Source organism: Scyliorhinus torazame, chromosome 1 (assembly GCF_047496885.1).
Source record: "Scyliorhinus torazame isolate Kashiwa2021f chromosome 1, sScyTor2.1, whole genome shotgun sequence".
In the NCBI taxonomy this organism is placed as follows: domain Eukaryota; kingdom Metazoa; phylum Chordata; class Chondrichthyes; order Carcharhiniformes; family Scyliorhinidae; genus Scyliorhinus; species Scyliorhinus torazame.
In genome coordinates, this window is record NC_092707.1 from 157,025,618 (window position 1) to 157,043,350 (window position 17,733).

General features: G+C 49.7%; 1 protein-coding gene across 1 annotated transcript in view; it reads right to left on the reverse strand.

The window, feature by feature from the left end:
- Positions 1 to 6,179: 6,179 nt before the first annotated feature.
- The window catches only part of LOC140415539 (regulator of G-protein signaling 17-like), a 42,678-nt gene continuing 31,124 nt past the window's right edge, over positions 6,180 to 17,733 (reverse strand). Inside the window, exon 5 of the mRNA XM_072501063.1 lies at positions 6,180 to 6,946. Within this exon, the coding sequence (XP_072357164.1) occupies positions 6,752 to 6,946 (195 nt within the window). The 3' untranslated portion in view covers positions 6,180 to 6,751. The remainder of the gene's footprint in view (positions 6,947 to 17,733) is intronic.

The following is a 17,733-nucleotide window of genomic DNA, read 5'->3' on the forward strand; positions in this document are numbered from 1 at the left end:
ACGATGCTGAGCTCACTGATGGGTGCTGAGGCCCCTACGGGCCCCTTGGAGGTGGAGTGGGCAAATCGGATTCCGGCGAGAAGACCAAAAGCGGGAGAACCACCCAGGGCGATAATCGTGCGATTTTACCGCCTTAAGGATAGAGAAGAGGTCCTGAGATGGGCTAAAAAGGTACGGAGTAGCAGATGGGAGAATGCAGTGGTACGGGTATACCAGGATTGGAGTGCGGAGGTGGCGAGAAGGAGGGCGAGCTTCAACCGAGCCAAAGAGGTGTTGCATAAAAGGAAGATGAAGTTCGGGATGCTGCAGCCGGCAAGACTATGGGTCACGTATCAGGAGAGACACCATTATTTCGAGACGGCGGAGGAAGCATGGACCTTCATCAAAGAAGAGAAATTGGATTGGAACTGAGGGACTGATGCTGCAGGAAATGTTATTGTTAATGTTATGGTTGAAGTTAATTGAGAAGTAAATTGGGAAGGGGGGAGACATTGGGGAAATGTGGGCGCCGGTGAGGGGGGAAAGACGGGACATAGTTGGAGAATGGGGAAGGGGAGGGGGAGGGGAAAGGGAGCTGCGCCATAAGAGGCGGGTCAGGTAAAGGGATGTTCCCGCGCCAGAAAGAATAAGGCGGGAAGACAGGTGCAAGGCGGATGGGAGTTCCCCACAAGGGGGGGGTCGAGGAGTGAGCAGGAGTAGCCGGGGTCAGTTGAAGTCAGCTGACTTACGGACGTAATATGGGGGGAGCAATCATGCTAGAAAGAGATCTAGCGGGGAGGGGGAGTGGGGGGGGGGGGGGGACAACTGGGTTGCTGCTGCGGAAATCCAAAAGGAAATGGCTAAAGAGTGGGTGGGCGGGGATGGTGTGTGACGCTGGGGGAGCGAGCGGGAGCGCGGAGGCGGGATATGGGACTGGCCTAGAGAAGGTAATGGCGAGTCGACACGGGAGGGGGGCAGGTAGCCCCCTAGTGAGGCTGATCACGTGGAACATGAGAGGCCTGAACGGACCGATAAAAAGGGCCTGAGTGCTCGCGCATTTGAAAGGACTAAGGGCAGACGTGGTTATGCTCCAAGAGACGCACCTAAAGGTGGCGGACCAAGTTAGGCTAAGGAAAGGATGGGTGGGACAGGTGTTCCACTCAGGACTGGACGCAAAGAATAGAGGGGTGGCCATTTTGGTGGGGAAACGGGTAGCATTTGAAGCAAAGAACATCGTAGCAGATAGCGGAGGTAGATATGTAATGGTGAGTGGCAGGCTGGAGGGAATGGAGGTCGTGTTGGTTAATGTGTATGCCCCAAACTGGGACGATGCGGGATTTATGAGACGGATGCTGGGGCGTATACCGGACCTGGAGGTAGGAAACTTGATTTTAGGAGGGGACTTTAATACGGTGCTGGACCCGGGGCTAGATAGATCCAGCTCAAGGACTGGAAGAAGGCCGGCAGCGGCCAAGGTACTTAAGGGGTTTATGGACCAAATGGGGGGAGTGGATCCATGGCGATTTCTTAGACCTAGGGCTAGGGAGTTTTCCTTCTTCTCCCATGTCCATAAAGTGTACACCCAGATAGATTTTTTTGTTTTGGGAAGGTCGTTGATCTCTAGGGTGGGAGAAGCTGAGTACTCAGCCATAGCGGTTTCGGATCATGCCCCACATTGGGTGGACCTGGAATTAGGAGAGGAAAGGGAGCAGAGAACACTCTGGCGATTAGATGTGGGACTGATGGCGGATGAGGGAGTGTGTGCAAGAGTGAGGGGGTGTATTGAGAGATACCTGGAGGTCAATGACGACGGCGACGTCCCTTTGGGAGTGGTTTGGGAAGCACTAAAAGCGGTGGTCAGAGGAGAGCTGATCTCCATTGGGGCCCACAAAAGGAAAACAGAGGCCAAGGAAAGGGAAAGATTACTGGGGGAGATTTTAAGGGTGGATAGGGAATTTGCAGAGACCCCGGAGAAGGAATTGTACAGGGAGAGGAGACGACTCCAGATGGAATTTGACCTTCTGACCACCAGAAAGGCGGAGGTACTGTGGAGGAAGGCACAGGGGAGGAGGTATGAATATGGGGAAAAGGCTAGTCGCCTGTTGGCTCATCAATTGCGAAAGAGGGCAGCAGCGAGGGAGATAGGAGGAATTAGAGATGAAAGGGGAGACACGGTGCGAAGGGCAGGAAAGATAAATGAGGTGTTCAAGACCTTCTATGAGGAACTGTATAGGTCTCAACCCCCAGAGGGAGAGGAGGGGATGCGGCAGTTCCTGGACCAATTGAGGTTCCCGAAAGTGGAGGAGCGGGGGGTGGTAGGCCTGGGGGCACCGATTGGGGTGGACGAGGTTATTAAGGGACTGGGAAGCATGCAAGCAGGGAAGGCCCCAGGACCAGACGGGTTCCGGGTGGAGTATTACAGAAAATATGTGGACTTGTTGGCCCCGTTGATGGTGAGGACGTTCAATGAGGCCAGGAAAGGGGGGACTCTACCCCCGACGATGTCGGAGGCGACGATATCGTTAATTTTGAAGAGGGATAAAGATCCGTTGCACTGCGGGTCCTATAGACCCATTTCATTATTGAACGTGGACGCCAAATTGTTGGCAAAGGTACTGGCATCGAGGATAGAGGACTGTGTCCCGGGGGTGGTGCACGAAGACCAGACAGGGTTCGTAAAAGGGAGACAACTGAATGTTAACGTGCGATGACTATTAGGGGTGATAATGATGCCCCCAGTGGAGGGGGAGGCAGAGATAGTGGCGGCAATGGACGCAGAGAAGGCATTTGATAGGGTGGAGTGGGAGTATTTATGGGAAGTGTTAAGGAGGTTTGGGTTTGGGAACGGGTTTATTAGCTGGGTTAGACTTCTTTATGGGGCTCCAACGGCAAGCGTAGTTACAGGTCGACATATATCGGAGTATTTCCGACTATATAGGGGAACAAGACAGGGATGCCCGCTGTCTCCATTGTTGTTCGCGTTGGCAATTGAACCTCTGGCCATGGCGTTGAGAGACTCCAGGAAATGGAGAGGGGTGATTAGAGGGGGAGAAGAACACCGAGTCTCGTTATACGCGGATGACCTATTGTTATACGTGTCGGACCCAGCGGGGGGGGGGGGGGGGGTGATAGAGATTATGCGAATTTTGAGGAGGTTCGGGGATTTCTCGGGGTATAGGCTAAACATGGGGAAGAGTGAATTATTTGTGATACATCCAGGGGACCAGAGTAGAGAAGGCTTGCCTCTAAGGAAAGTGGAAAGAAACTTCCGATACCTGGGGATTCAGATCGCTAGGAGCTGGGGAACCTTGCACAGACTTAATCTGACATGGTTGGTAGAACAAATGGAGGAGGACTTCAAGAGGTGGGACATGCAGCCTCTATCGCTGGCGGGCAGGGTGCAAGCAATTAAGATGATGGTCCTCCCGAGGTTCTTATTTGTATTTCAATGTCTCCCTATACTAATCACCAAGACCTTTTTTAATAAAATAGACAGGAGCATCACGAGCTTCGTGTGGGCAGGGAAAGTTCCGAGAGTAAGGAGGGGGTTCCTTCAGCGTAGTAGGGACAGAGGAGGATTGGCACTACCGAACTTGGGCGATTACTATTGGGCCGCCAATGTGGCAATGATACGTAAATGGATGATGGAGGGTGAGGGAGCGGCGTGGAAAAGACTGGAGAGAAAGTCCTGTGAAGGGACGAGTTTAGAGGCGCTGGTGACGGCGCCGCTACCAATCTCACCTAAAAAGATTACCACGAACCCGGTGGTGGCGGCAACATTGAATATCTGGGGACAGTGGAGGCGACAGAGAGGGGTGCGGGGAGCCCTGGTGGGGTCCCCAATCAGGAACAACCATAGGTTCGCCCCAGGAAGAATGGATGGAGGATTTCAGAGCTGGTACCAGTTGGGAATTAGGAGGGTGGGAGATTTATTTATAGATGGGACTTTTGCGAGCTTGGGAGCATTGGAGGAAAAGTATAAGTTGCCCCGGGGAAATTTCTTGAGATATATGCAGGTGAGGGCGTTTACGAGACAACAGGTGAGGGAATTTCCGTTGCTCCCGACACGGGATACAGGACAGGGTGCTTTCAGGGGTGTGGGTCGGAGAGGGCAAGGTGTCAGAGATTTACCGAGAGCTGAGGGAAGAGGGGGAGGAGTCGGTGGGCGAACTAAAAGGAAAGTGGGAAGAAGAACTAGGGGAGGAGATAGAGGAGGGTATGTGGGCTGATGCCCTAAGCAGGGTAAATTCCTCTTCCTCATGCGCCAGGCTTAGCCTGATTCAATTTAAGGTGCTACATAGAGCACACATAACGGGAGCAAGATTGAGCAGGTTCTTTGGAGTGGAGGACAAATGTGGGAGGTGTGGCGGGAGCCCGGCAAACCACGCACATATGTTTTGGGCGAGCCCGGCACTGGAAGGGTATTGGAAGGGAGTGATGGGAGTTATTTCGCGGGTGTTGAAGGCCCGGGTCAAACCAGGCTGGGGGTTAGCTCTATTTGGAGTTGCGGAAGAGCCGGGAGTGCAGGAGGCGAAAGAGGCCGACGTTGTGGCCTTTGCATCCCTAGTAGCCCGGCGCAGGATCCTACTCATGTGGAAGGAGGCGAAACCCCCTGGACTGGAGGCCTGGGTAAATGATATGGCGGGGTTCATTAAACTGGAGCAGATAAAGTTTGCCCTGAGAGGATCGGCTCAAGGGTTCACCAGGCGGTGGCAGCCATTTCTCGACTACCTAGGGGAACGTTAGAGGGAAGACAGGTGACCAGCAGCAGCAACCCAGGGGGAAGGGGTGGGGGGTGGGGTTTAGTTTAGTTTAGGTCAAAGATAAAGGGGTTTTGTTACTTGTGTATTGTTAAAAATGTCTGTATTGTTATTGTTGCGTTTGCTTTGTAAGAGGGGAAAAATTGTTGTTTGGGAAAAAAATTTCAATAAAACATATTTTAAAAAAAACTGTTTCCTAGCACTCGATTTCTAATAGAAATGCGAAAGCTAAATATAGTACTCTCCGATCTCTGGCTTAGATACCCCTCTAAATTATAATTAAGTAATTATGTTTAATTAGTTACCAATGCTTAATTTTTTAAATTTAGTGTTGATTCCCAACCAGCCACTCAGGTCACAGCTTTTCTGTGATGTCACTTCAGTTTCCCCCCGACACACACAATTTGAAAAAGGTATAAAAGTAAAAATGAGTAAAAATCACTTCCTTACCTTCTTACCTTCTGAGTGTCTTAGATGTTCTCAGGTTCTCTCCCTGACAGAGACTGCTCCTCCACCTCCGAACCTTGACCTGCACAATGCTAATAATATAATATAATAATAATATAATATGGCACTTACCTCACACCAATGGGTCTTATTATTAGGTTAGAGGAGGAGGGCGGGTGGGAGACACTACACGTGTAGTGTCTCGGGTTTCCTCTCCACCAGAATTTATTGGTTGGGGGGGGGGGGGGGGGCGGGGGGTCTTCCCAGAAGTCCGCGGGTCGAAAAAAATAAAACAGAAAAGAAGTGTTTTTTTAAAAGGATAAACTTACCTCCCAGAAATCACTTGCGCACCGCTCCCGCTGAAATCGACTGGCCTGTTCCTGTGAAGGTAAGTGTTTTTAAAGGATAAACTTACCTCCCAGAAATCACTTGCGCACCGCTCCCGCTGAAATCGACTGGCCTGCTCCTGTGAAGGTAAGTGTTTTTAAAGGATAAACTTACCTCCCAGAAATCACTTGCGCACCGCTCCCGCTGAAATCGACTGGCCTGCTCCTGTGAAGGTAAGTGTTTTTAAAGGATAAACTTACCTCCCAGAAATCACTTGCGCACCGCTCCCGCTGAAATCGACTGGCCTGTTCCTGTGAAGGTAAGTGTTTTTAAAGGATAAACTTACCTCCCAGAAATCACTTGCGCACCGCTCCCGCTGAAATCGACTGGGCAAGGTTGAGAAGTCGGGGCCTTCATGAATAACCATGGTTACTTTTGGTTTAATACCTCGTCCAAAAGACAGAACCTCTAACAGTGCTGCACTGGGAGGTCAGATTAAATGGCCAAGTCTCTGGACTGGGGCTCTAATTAGTAGCCCCAGCTATAATTAGATGCCTGCTGGTGCTCCAAAAGTGCCAGAACTATATAGCAACTCTGAATAAATAAATATAGAAAACAATCAGCAGGATGAGTTAAAATGACCAATCATCTCTAAAACAATGTCCATCAATTCTACAAAACAGTTTATTGAGACAATGATTTTAACTACTTAGCCACCAGAAACATTAAACTGTCCATTCATAAATACTCAGGAAGCTTTGCAAGACAGAGGGCCAACGAGATGAAAAGTAAAACTGCAAAACTGGAAACCTGAAATAAAAACATCCAATTGCAAAACAAGTGAATGGGATATTTGAAAGTGAAAGATGGGTTATCATCCAGGGCAGTACCTTTCAACAAGACTCAACTTTGCTCATCTTGGATTGGACCTAGACATTGTGGGAATGGCAACATCCTTGTTCAAATCTGATAGGAGTGAGTGAGTGTTGAAGTCTCCACTCTTTCTAGGTAGATCAGCAAGTTGTGGAGGGTTTCTGATACCGCACTGGACATAACACCCTTGTCTATGTTATCAGTAAGGCAAGTGGTGTGCATTTTGGCGAGAGATTGATGGTCACGTTTTGCTTCAAGAAATGTGTGAAGGATCCTCACAGGAGGCCTGAGGATTTGATTCTTCATAGTCCTTTGTATCGCCTCGGTTTTTGGTGTTGGGCACAGTGCTGGGGTGATTGTCACAGTTACGAGTCCAGAGCATTGCCTGAGGCTGTTAAGTTTTGCAGAAGGGATTTGTACATTGGTGAATTCAAGAACCTTGGGTAGGAGTCCCTGTGCATCAGTGCGTATATCTGCACCTGTGCTTCATCAAACATGTCTGCTGTTGGCATTGCCATGCTGTTGTTGATTGTCTCTCGCACACTTGCATCGATGCTGACCTAGACAAAGAAAACCTCAGCTGTGAACTTTTACACTTTGCCAGAATACACTTTTTTTTAAGCGGGGCGATGCTATCACAGACCCCTTTTGGAAAAGATCATATTGTCTGAGAGTAGCTGTTTGTGAGACTTGAACAGTTCAAACTCCTTTTGTTAATTTTAAAATAATGTATGAATTGAATGTACTCCACACCTACCTTTATAACAGATACCAATTTATATCCACCCCAATAACTATCAGATTGAAAGCTTTCAACTGGGTTCACTAATGACTTTAGGGAAGGAAATCTGCTATCCTTTCCTGTTCTGGTGTATTTGTGACTCCAAACCCACAGCAATGTGGTTGATTCTTAGCTGCCTTCTGAAATGGCCTAGTAAGCCACTTAATTTTGCTGAACAGTTTGATACAATTATGATAATAAGGACAGACCACCTGCCAATGACCTTTAGGCCCATACCCAGCAAAGTCTTTCTCCCTATTATCTGGGGCTTGTGGCAAAATTAGGGAGCTTTCCACACACTAAACACACAGCAGCCTGACACCTCGATTAGAATCTCCCAAGCCCACAACTTCGACTGCCCAGAAGAAAAGACTGCCAAGAAGAAGATAGCGACAACAATCTCTCTCTCAATGCCAGCAAAACTAAAGAGCTGGTAATTGACTTCAGGAAGCAAAGTACTGTACACACCCCGTCAGCATCAACGGGGCCGAGGTGGAGATGGTTAGCAGTTTCAAATTCCTAGGGGTGCACATCTCCAAAAATCTGTCCTGGTCCACCTACGTCGACGCTACCGCCAAGAAAGCACAACAGTGCCTATACTTCCTCAGGAAACTAAGGAAATTTGGCATGTCCACATTAACCCTTACCAACCTTTACAGATGCACCACAGAAAGCATCACAGCCTGGTATGGCAACTGCTCGGCCCAGGACAGCAAGAAACTTCAGAGAGTTGTGAACACCGCCCAGTCCATCACACGAACCTGCCTCCCATCCATTGACTCCATCTACACCTCCCGCTGCCTGGGGAAAGCGGGCAGTATAATCAAAGATCCCTCCCACCCGGCTTATTCACTCTTCCAACTTCTTCCATCGGGCAGGAGATACAGAAGTCTGAGAACACGCACGAACAGACTCAAAAACAGCTTCTTCCCCACTGTTACCAGACTCCTAAATGACCCTCTTATGGACTGACTTAATTAACACTACACCCTGTATACTTCATCCGATGCCAGTGCTTATGTAGTTACATTGTATATGTTGTGTTGCTCTATTATGTATTTTCTTTTATTCCCTTTTCTTCTCATGTACTTAATGATCTGTTGAGCTGCTCGCAGAAAAATACTTTTCACTGTACCTCGGTACACGTGACAATAAACAAATCCAATCCAAAAGGGCAGCAGGGACCTGCCTTGCTGCAAGTTTCTCTCCAAGTCATGCACTGTCCTGGCTTGGACATATATCACCATTCCTTTATAATTGCTGGGTTAAAAAAATCATGGAATTTCTTCCCTTGCAACACTGTGGGTGCATTTACACCACTGACTGCAACAGTTGAAGAAGATGGTTCACCTTCTTGGCTCCTGCAAGGCCAATTATGGGTGTGCATTAAATGCTGGCCTTGCAGTGACACTGACATTCCAAAGCCACAGACTTGCTTCAGTGCTGAAGCTGCTGTAGCAGGGAAGGAGGAATGAAAGATCTTGCATTTCTATTGGCAATGTGTTAGAAAACAGAGCTGGGACAAGTGGCTGACTTTTCATTCTGGAGGGAGACCATGGTTCAGTACCAGACTACTTATTTTTACACATATCTGAAAGACGTGGATTGCAGGGTACAACATTGAAATTTGCAGATGAATATAGTAAACCATGAGGAATGTAATAGACTTCATGAGGACATAGACATGCCGGGGAAATGGTTGGGAAAAGGCAAAAACTAGGGATTACCATACTGCAAAAGCTAATGACAAGCTGGAGAATTGGGAGAACTTTAAAGTTCAGTAAAAGGCTACTAAAAATTAAATCAAAAGAGCTAAGATGAACTACAAACAGAAATTAGCAGAAAACAAACTAGTACCAAAAAGTTCTATAAGTATATAAAGATGAAGAGAATAGCTAAAAGTAAATGTTGGCCCTTTAGAGGCGAGGTAATAATGGGGAACACAGCCTGGAAAGATTTGGGATCTGGCCGAGGATCACGGCGTGGGTACAGCTGCTGTATAGGGAGCCGATGGCGAGTGTTCACACAAACAATGTGAGTTTGGGGTGTTTTGCTCTGCATAGGCAGGGGTGTCCTATGTTCCCCCTGTTTGCATTCGTGATAGAGTTGCTGGCCATCGCTCCAAGGAGCTTGGGGTTGTGCAAGGGGAAATTGAGAGTGAGGATGGAACAGAGGGTATCCTTGCACGCAGAGGTTTTGCTATTGTACAATTCAGAGCCAAGTACATTGGTGGGGAATATAATGGGGCTGTTCCAAAGATTCGGGTGATTCTCGGGGGATAAATTGAACCTAGGTAAGAGCGAGTATTTTATATTGTCCCAGGGTGGTGGGGGCGGAGGGCTGTCATTGTGTCGGTTGGCAACCCACTTCAGGTACTTGAGCGTGCAGGTGACGTGTGATTGGAGGTGGCGGGGGGGGGGGGGGGGGGGGGGAGACTCTGAAGATATAATATAACTACCTTGGTGGAGAGGGTGAAGGCCGACTTGGCAAGATGGGACAACCGCCCTCTGTCGTTGGCTGGCCGGGTGCGACCGGTTAAAATGAATGTGCAACCAGGTTTTCTGTTTCTATTTCGGCGCCTGCGGGTCTTTCTACCCAAATCTTTTTTCAAGGATGTGGACAAGGTGGTCACCTCATTTATTTGGGGGGGGGGGGGGGGAGAGAAGGTAGCCAGGAATAGGAGGGTGGTCCGGCAGAGAGGACGAGAGGAGGGAGGGGGGGGGGGAAGGACTGGACTAGGCCACCCAAACTTCTCATTATTGGCCGGTGAACGCGGAGAAGGTGCATGGCTGGGTAGTTGGGGGCGGGGTGGGGGGAGTCCCGGTGCGATAAGATGGAGGAGGGCTCAGGGTCGAGGGCGCTGGCAACGGCGCCGTTCCTGATGGCCTTCGGTAAGTGTTTGGGGAGCCCGGTGGTGATGGCACATTTGAAGATCTGGAGTCAGTTTAGTCAGCACTTTAAGCTGGGGGCCTAATCGGGGGCGATGCCGATTAGGGGGAATTGTAGGTTCGAGCCGGGGAAGATGGATGCAAGGTTTCGGAGGTGGGAGGAGAGGGGGATTTGGGCAGCAAAGGATCTGTTCCTGGGGGGACGAATTGGGAGGTTGGAGGAGCTGGGAGAGAAGTACGGGTTGGCGCAGGAGGAAGGGTTTAGGTACCTACAAATCCGACATTTTGCGATGTTTTGATATTTCAAAATTTCCTGGACTCTGGAAAGGTCCCGGTTGACTGGATACACATTAATGTGACACCCCTATTCAAAAAGGGAGAGAGGCAAAAAGTAAGAAAATATAGACCGGTTAGCTTGACCTCTTGTAGGGAAGTTGCTGGAATCAATCATTAAGGAGCAGATGACTGAACATTTGGAAAGATAAAGCTCAATCAACCATTGTCAGCATGATTTTATGAAGGGATGTCATGTTTGACAAACTTGCTCGAGTTCTTTGAGGATGTAACCAGCAAATTGGATAATGGGGAACCTGTGGATGTGGTATATCTAGACTTCCAGAAGGCATTTGAGAAGGTGCTGTATAAAAGACTGATCCAGAAGGTGAGATCGCAGGAGATTGGGGGTGGAGTACTAGATTGCATTGAGGATTGGCTGACTGACAGCAAGCAGAGGATCGGGATAAATGGGTCCTTCTCTGGCTGGCAAACAAACTAGCGGGCTGCCGCAGGGTTCAGTCCTTGGACTGAACCAATTACAATCTATATAAATGATCTGCAAGTAGGGACAGAGTGTCACATAGCAACATTTGTGGATGATACTAAAACAGGTGGGAAAGCAGGCTGTGAAGAGGAGATAAAAAAGTTTACAGATGGATCCTATTGATAGGCTAGGATAATTGGCCAAAATTTGGCAGATAGAGTTTAATGTGGATAAGTATCCATTTTGGCTGAAAAAAATAGGCAAATTATCATCTAAATGGAAAGCAGATTAAAAATGCGTCTGGACAGAGGGATTTGGGTGTGTTTGTTCATGAATTGCAGAAAGTAGGTATGCAGGTACAGCATGTAATATAAAATTGGCAAATTGAATTTTAGCGTTTATTGCAAAAGGACAGGAGTATAAAAGTATAGAGGTGTTGTTGCAAAAGTATAGGGGGCACGATTCTCCCAGCCCCACGCTGGGCCGGAGAATCGCCGCAAACAAGCCAAACCGCCCCAACGTGCAGCAGCCCCGTGCCGAGCCGGAGAATCGCCGCAACCATGCCACACTGCCCCAATACTGGCGTGCGATTCTCTGAGGTGCGCAGAATCGGCGCCATTTGGCGCGGCGCCAGTCGCGGGCCGCTGATTCTCCGGCCTGGATGGGCCGAGCGGAAACGGCAGAGGCACGCTGGCGCTGTTCACCCTGCTCGCAGCCGGCGGGAACTCTGCGCGTAGGGTCGGGGGTCGGCCTGTGGGGCAGGGAAAAGCGCTCCTTCACTGGGGGGGGGGGGGGGCGCTGGGGTCTGGCCCGCGATCGGGGCCCACCAATCGGCGGGCCAGTCTCTTCCCCCCCCCCCCCCCCGGGCCTACTTTGTTGCGCAGCCGGCCCCTGAACCCCCATGCCATGTTGCGTCGGGGTCGGCGCGCTGAAGAAGTTGGACATGCGCGGGTTGGCGGGGCGCCCATTTGGCGCCGAGAAGGGAGGCTGGAGGCCAGAATCGATAGTCCCCACGCCCGCTTCGCGCCGTCGTAAAACACTTGGTCTCCATTTCGGAGAATCGCACCCAGGGTGTTATCTGGAATATTGTGTCCAATTTTGGTCTCCTTATTTGAGGAAGGATGTGGTGACATTGGAGGCAGTTCAGAGGAGGTTCACCAGATTCTTTCCAGGGATGAAAGGGTTGACGTATGAGGAGAGATTAAACCGTTTGGGCTTATACTCGCTGGAGTTTAGAAGGATGAGAGGGGATCTGATCGAGGTATATAAAAATACTAAGAGGGATTAATAAAGTAAACGTAGACCAAATGTTCCCTCTAGTGGGACATTCTAGAACAAATGGTCACAGATATCGATTGAGAGATGGTACATTTAAAACTAAATGAGGAACAACTTCTCCAGTGGGTGGTGAATTTAAGGAACTCGCTGCCCCATAGTGCAGTGGGGTCTGAATCATTAAATGGTTTCAAGAAGGAGAAAGATATATTTCTGATTTTTAAAAATGGGTGAAAGGATTCTGGAATCTGACAGGGAGGTGGATTTGAGGCCATGAAGAAGAGATCAGCGGACTTGTGGCAGCCACGGAGTGAATGGTGGCACACAGGGCAGCTCTGACTCGAAGGCGTACATCTGAGTTATTTTTACTCTAAAATGGGAGAATTGTGACAGGAAAGTGGAGGAGAGGTTCCCCAGGGAGTGGCATGTCTGCTGGTTATCAGACCTGGCAGAAGAAGGTGAAAGACCTGGCCAAGGAACTGGAAAAGAGCTATGGCGCAGTAGCAATCGGAAAGATGCCGTTTTAGAGCGGTGTTTCGCCAACAAAGAAAGGAAATGCAGGAAGACTGATCGAAGGAGCGGTTGCACCCCTGAAAAGCTCGATGGAGTGTTGATTGGATTTGTTTATTGTCACGTGTACCAAGCTACAGTGAAAGGTACTGTTCTGCATACTGTCCAGACAGATCATTCTGCACATGAAAAGAAAGTACATAGGGCAAACATAAAATACACAATACAAATACAGATCAAGGAGGAGGGGGTGGGGGGAGGGATAGATAGGAAGAGCCTTTGGGCAGGAGCTGGCAGGTAATGTTGGTGAACGGAAATGAGGTGGGACAGATGGCCACGGGGGATGGCTGAGGGGGAGCAGGGCGGAGGAAGATACAATGTTTTGGAGGAGATGTGTGGACATGGGTGGAGAAGGGGGCCATCTTGAATGGGCCCGGTATAGGGTGAAATTAAAGGGGACAGAATTGTTAGGGGAGGATGGCAGACAGTAGAGAGGAGTGGAGACGAAGGCCTCCGGTAAGGCTCATAACATGGAACGTACGGGGGCTAAAAAGACCGATGAAGAGATCTCGGGTCTTGGTGCACCTAAGGAGTTTGAAGGCGAGGATGGCCTATCTGCAGGAGATGCACCTCCGGGTGAGGGATCAGTTAGGCTGAGAAAGGAATGGGTGGGTCAGGTATTTCACCCAGGGTTTGACTTGCAATCGCGTGAATGGCCATTTTGCTGAATAAAAAGACAGGGTTTGTGAGTGCGAAGGAAATGAGGGACCCGGGTGGGAGATACGTGATAGTGAGCGGGGTGTTGGAGGGGACGCTGGTGGTACTTGTGAATGTATACGCACCAAATTCAATCCCTGGTTCAATTCTGGCCTCCGGTGACTGTGGAGTTTGCACTTTCTCCCCGTGTCTGCGTGGGTTTCCTCTGGGTGCCTCCCACAGTCCAACGTTGTGCAGGTTACGTGAATTGGCCATGCTAAATTGTCCCTTCGTATCCAAAAAGGTTAGGTGGGATAATAGGGTTGCGGGGATAGGGTGGAGATGTGGGCTTAAGTAGGGTGCTCTTTCCAAGGCCTGTGCAGAATCGGTGGGCCAAATGGCCTCCTTCTGCACTGTAGGGATTCTATGAACTGGAACGATGTGGGGTTGGTGAGGGGGCTGCTGGGAGCGATTCCAGACTTCGTTACACATCAGTTGATTATGGGAGGGGAATTTAAGTGTGTGCTGGAAACGAGGGTGGACAGATCAAGCCCCAGGTCAATGGGAAGGCTGCAGATGGCGAACGAGGTGGGAGGGTTTATGAAAAGGATGGGAATGATGGACCCGTGGTGATTTCAAGAACCTGGGCGGCGGGGAAGAGGAAGTACTCCTTCCTCTTGCACGTGTACAAAGTATAATCCAGAATCAATTTTTTCTTGTGGTGAGCCGGGAGGTGTTGGTGGGTGTATTGGGGCAGCGTACGCGAGGATAGTAAACTCGTACCGCGCGCCGCACTGGCTGGAGGTTTGATTTAGTTGAGGACGTGAGCAGAGGCCGGAATGGAGGTTAGACTAGGGGCTGTTAGTTGACAGGGTTTTTTGCGGTCAGTGATTAAGGACTACATGGAGTTGAACCAAATAGGGAGGTATCGGCAGCCACATTCTGGGAGGCGTTGAAGGCGAGGTTCCTGAGGGAGATTATCTCGTTCAAGGCGCATGGAGACAGGAAAAGGAGAGTGGAGTACAAATGATTATTGGGTGAGATAGTTGAGGTGGACAGGAGTATTCGAGGACCCCCACCATAGCGAGGTTGGCGAAAAAATAGACGTTACTGGGGCAGTTCAACAGGTTGATGACAGGAATGGAGGTTGGTCAGCCACGGAGGGGAAGGGCATTGCAGTTTGAATATGGAGAGCAGGAGAGCTGCATGCTAACCCACCAGCTACGGAGGCAGGCCCCGTCCAGGGAAATCTTGAGGGTGCGGCGGGGAAGTGTCGGATCCGGGGAGGATAAATGAGGCGTCCAGGGAATATTATGAGGAATCGTACAGGGCAGATCCAGGGGTGAGGATGGAGATATGGAGGGTTCTTAGATGGGCTGGGATTCCCACAGCTGGATGAGGAGAGGAGGCAGGCGCTAGAGGAGCCTTTAGGGCTGAGGGAGGCAATGGAAAGCATAAGAGGGATGAAGTTAGGGAAGACCCCGGGGCCGAACAGTTACCTGGCGGAATTTCATGAGGGGTTTGCGGCGGAGCTGGCACCACACCTACTGGGGGCATTTAGCGAGGCGCTAGAGAAGGGGGAGCTTCTCAAGACAATGACGTAGGTGACGATTACACGAATACCAAAGAAAGGGAAGGACCTGTTAGAGTGTGGGTCATACAGGTCCGCATCACTGTTGAATGCAGATGTGCAAGTGTTGTCTAAATTAGTGGCGGGGAGGATGGATGGATGCGTCCCAGGGTGTTTGCAGACGATCAAATGGGCTTCGTGAAGGGCAGGCAACTCTTGTGTAATATAAGGTGGCTATTGAATGCGATCATGACCTCATCGAGAGGACAGGTACCGGAGGTAGTGTTGTCTATGGATGCAGAAAAGGCATTTGATCAGGTGGAGTGGCAGTATCTGTTTGAGGTTCTGGGAAGATTTCGATTTGGACCAAAGTTTGTGGCATGGGTGTGTCTGTTGTACATGGCCCCGGTGACAAGTGTACGGACCAATGAGATGAGCTCACGGTGTTTTGGGTTGCATAGGGGAACGAGGCAGAGATGTCTGCTGTCGCCACTGCTGTTTGTGCTAGCGATAGAGCCCTTGGCGATGGCCCTGAAGGGGGTGGCAGGGGATTAGGAGGTGGAGTAGGGAGCACCGGGTGTCGCTGTGCACGGACAACCTGCTATTATATGTGTCAGACCCGTTGGAGAGTATTGGGAGGATTATGAGCCTATTGGAGAGGTTGGGGCTTTCTTGGGTTATAAGTTGAACGTGTGGAAAAGTGAGGCGTTCCCGGTGAATGAGTCAGGTCGGGGAGTTAATTTAGGGGCTGACATTTAGGGTAGCCAGAAATATCCTCCGGGAGCTCCGGTTTTCTCCCACAAGTCCCAAAAGACGTGCTTGTTAGGTGAATTGGACATTCTGAATTCTCCCTCTGTGTACCCGAACAGGTGCCGGAGTATGGCGACTAGTTTTCACAGTAACTTCATTGCAGTGTTTTTTTTAAAGTAAGTTTAGAGTACCAAATTCTTTTTTTTCAAATTTAAGGGGCAATTTAGCATGGCCAATCCACCTAGCACATCTTTGGGTTGGGTTGTTTGGGGGGGGGGGAGGGGGGGGGGGCGGCGTGAGATCCAAGCAATCTTAGGAGAATGTGCAAACTCCATACGGACAGTGATCTGGAGCCAGGATCGAACTCGGGGCCACAGTAACGTGAGGCAGAGTGATAACCATTGCGCCACTGTGCCGTCCCTTCATTGCAGTGTTAATGTAAGTGTATTTTTGACACTGATAAAGATTCTTCTTATTAGTTGTCTGGGGATCCAGATGATGGGGGAGTGGGTGACATTGCACAAGTGGAACTTAACAAAGTTGGTGGTGGAGAAAAAGGAGGATTTTAGGAGGTGGAATACACTGCACCTGATGCTGGCGGGGAGGGTCCAAGTGGTGAAATGTCCTGCCAAGGCTCCTATTTATATTCCAGACGCTCCCGATTTTCATTACAAAGGCCTTTTTTCGGAAGATGGACACTGTCATTTCGGAGTTTGAATGGGCAGGGAGAAGGGGGAGCTTCTAGGGTGAAGAGGGCACTGCTGCAGAGGCAGAAAGGGGGGTTGGTGTTACTGAGCTTGCTACGGTACTATTGGGCAGTGCATGTGGAGAAAGTGAGGCGGTGGTGGGAAGGAAAGGGGTTAGTTGGGTTAGGATGGAGGAAGAGTCCTGTCAGGGGTCCATCCTGAGGGCCATGGTGACGACGGTGCTGCCGTTGACACGGAGAGGATATACTGAAAGCCCGGATGTATAGTCCACAATAAAAATGTTGAACCAGCTGAGGTGTCATTTTAGGATTGTGGGGATGTCAGTGTTAACACTGTTGTGTGAGAACCACGGATTTAAACTGGGGGAGGTGGACGGTATGTACCGGAAGTGGAGAGAGGTGGGGCTGGTGAGGGGGAGGGATTTGTATTTGGAAGAGAGGTTTGCAAGTCTAGAGCTGCGGGAGAAGGGAGAGCTCACACAAGGAAGTGAATTTAGGTATTTACAAATAAGGAACTTTGCACAGAAGGTGTGGAAAGGGTTTCCCAGGCTGCCGAAATATGCCCTTTTAGAATAGTTGCTGCTTCCGGATGTGGATGGGGAGGGTAGGATCAAGGAGAAATGGGAGGAGGAGTTGGTGGGGAGATGGGTTGGGGAGTATGGAGTGAGGCATTGTGTAGGGTGAATTCATCCTGCGAGGATGAGTTTAATACAATTTAAAGTGGTACACAGGATGCACATGACTCGGGTGAGGATGAGTGGATTCTTCACGAGTGTGAGAAGTGTGGGCGAGGACCAGCGAACCACGTGTATATGTTTTGGGGTGTGAGAATTTTGACAGATACTGGGCGGGAGTGTTTGGCAAGCAGGCAAAGATTGTAAGGGTTGAGGTCGGGCTGGACCCGATGGCGATTTTTGGGATATCGGAAAAGCCCGAGCTGGTTGAAGGGAGGAAGACCGATGTCATGGCCTTCGCCTCTTTTGCTGGAATGGTGGCGCTTGGGGTGGTGGTCTGGCTAGGGGATCTATATGGCTTCCTCCAGTTTGAGAAAATTAAGTTTGAATTGAGGGGCTTTGAGGCACTGTGGTGATTGTTCGGGCCATTTTTAAGGAGTTGTTCGTCACGGCAGGGGGGTGTTGAAAAAGGGGAAAAACTGTAAAAGTGTGAGTTGGGGAGTGTGTTCCCCGGATTATTTATGTCTTTGTATTTGTTTGAGTAAGTTTGGAATAAAATACATTTTTAAAAATTGGAGTTTGGCCGTGCTCTCATTGAATGACAGAGCAGGCTCGAAGGGCTGATAGGTGAATTGTACATTCTGAATTCTCCCTCAGTGTACCTGAACAGGTGCTGTACTGTGGCAACTAGGGGATTTTCCTAGAACTTCATTGCAGTGTTAATGTAAACCTACTTG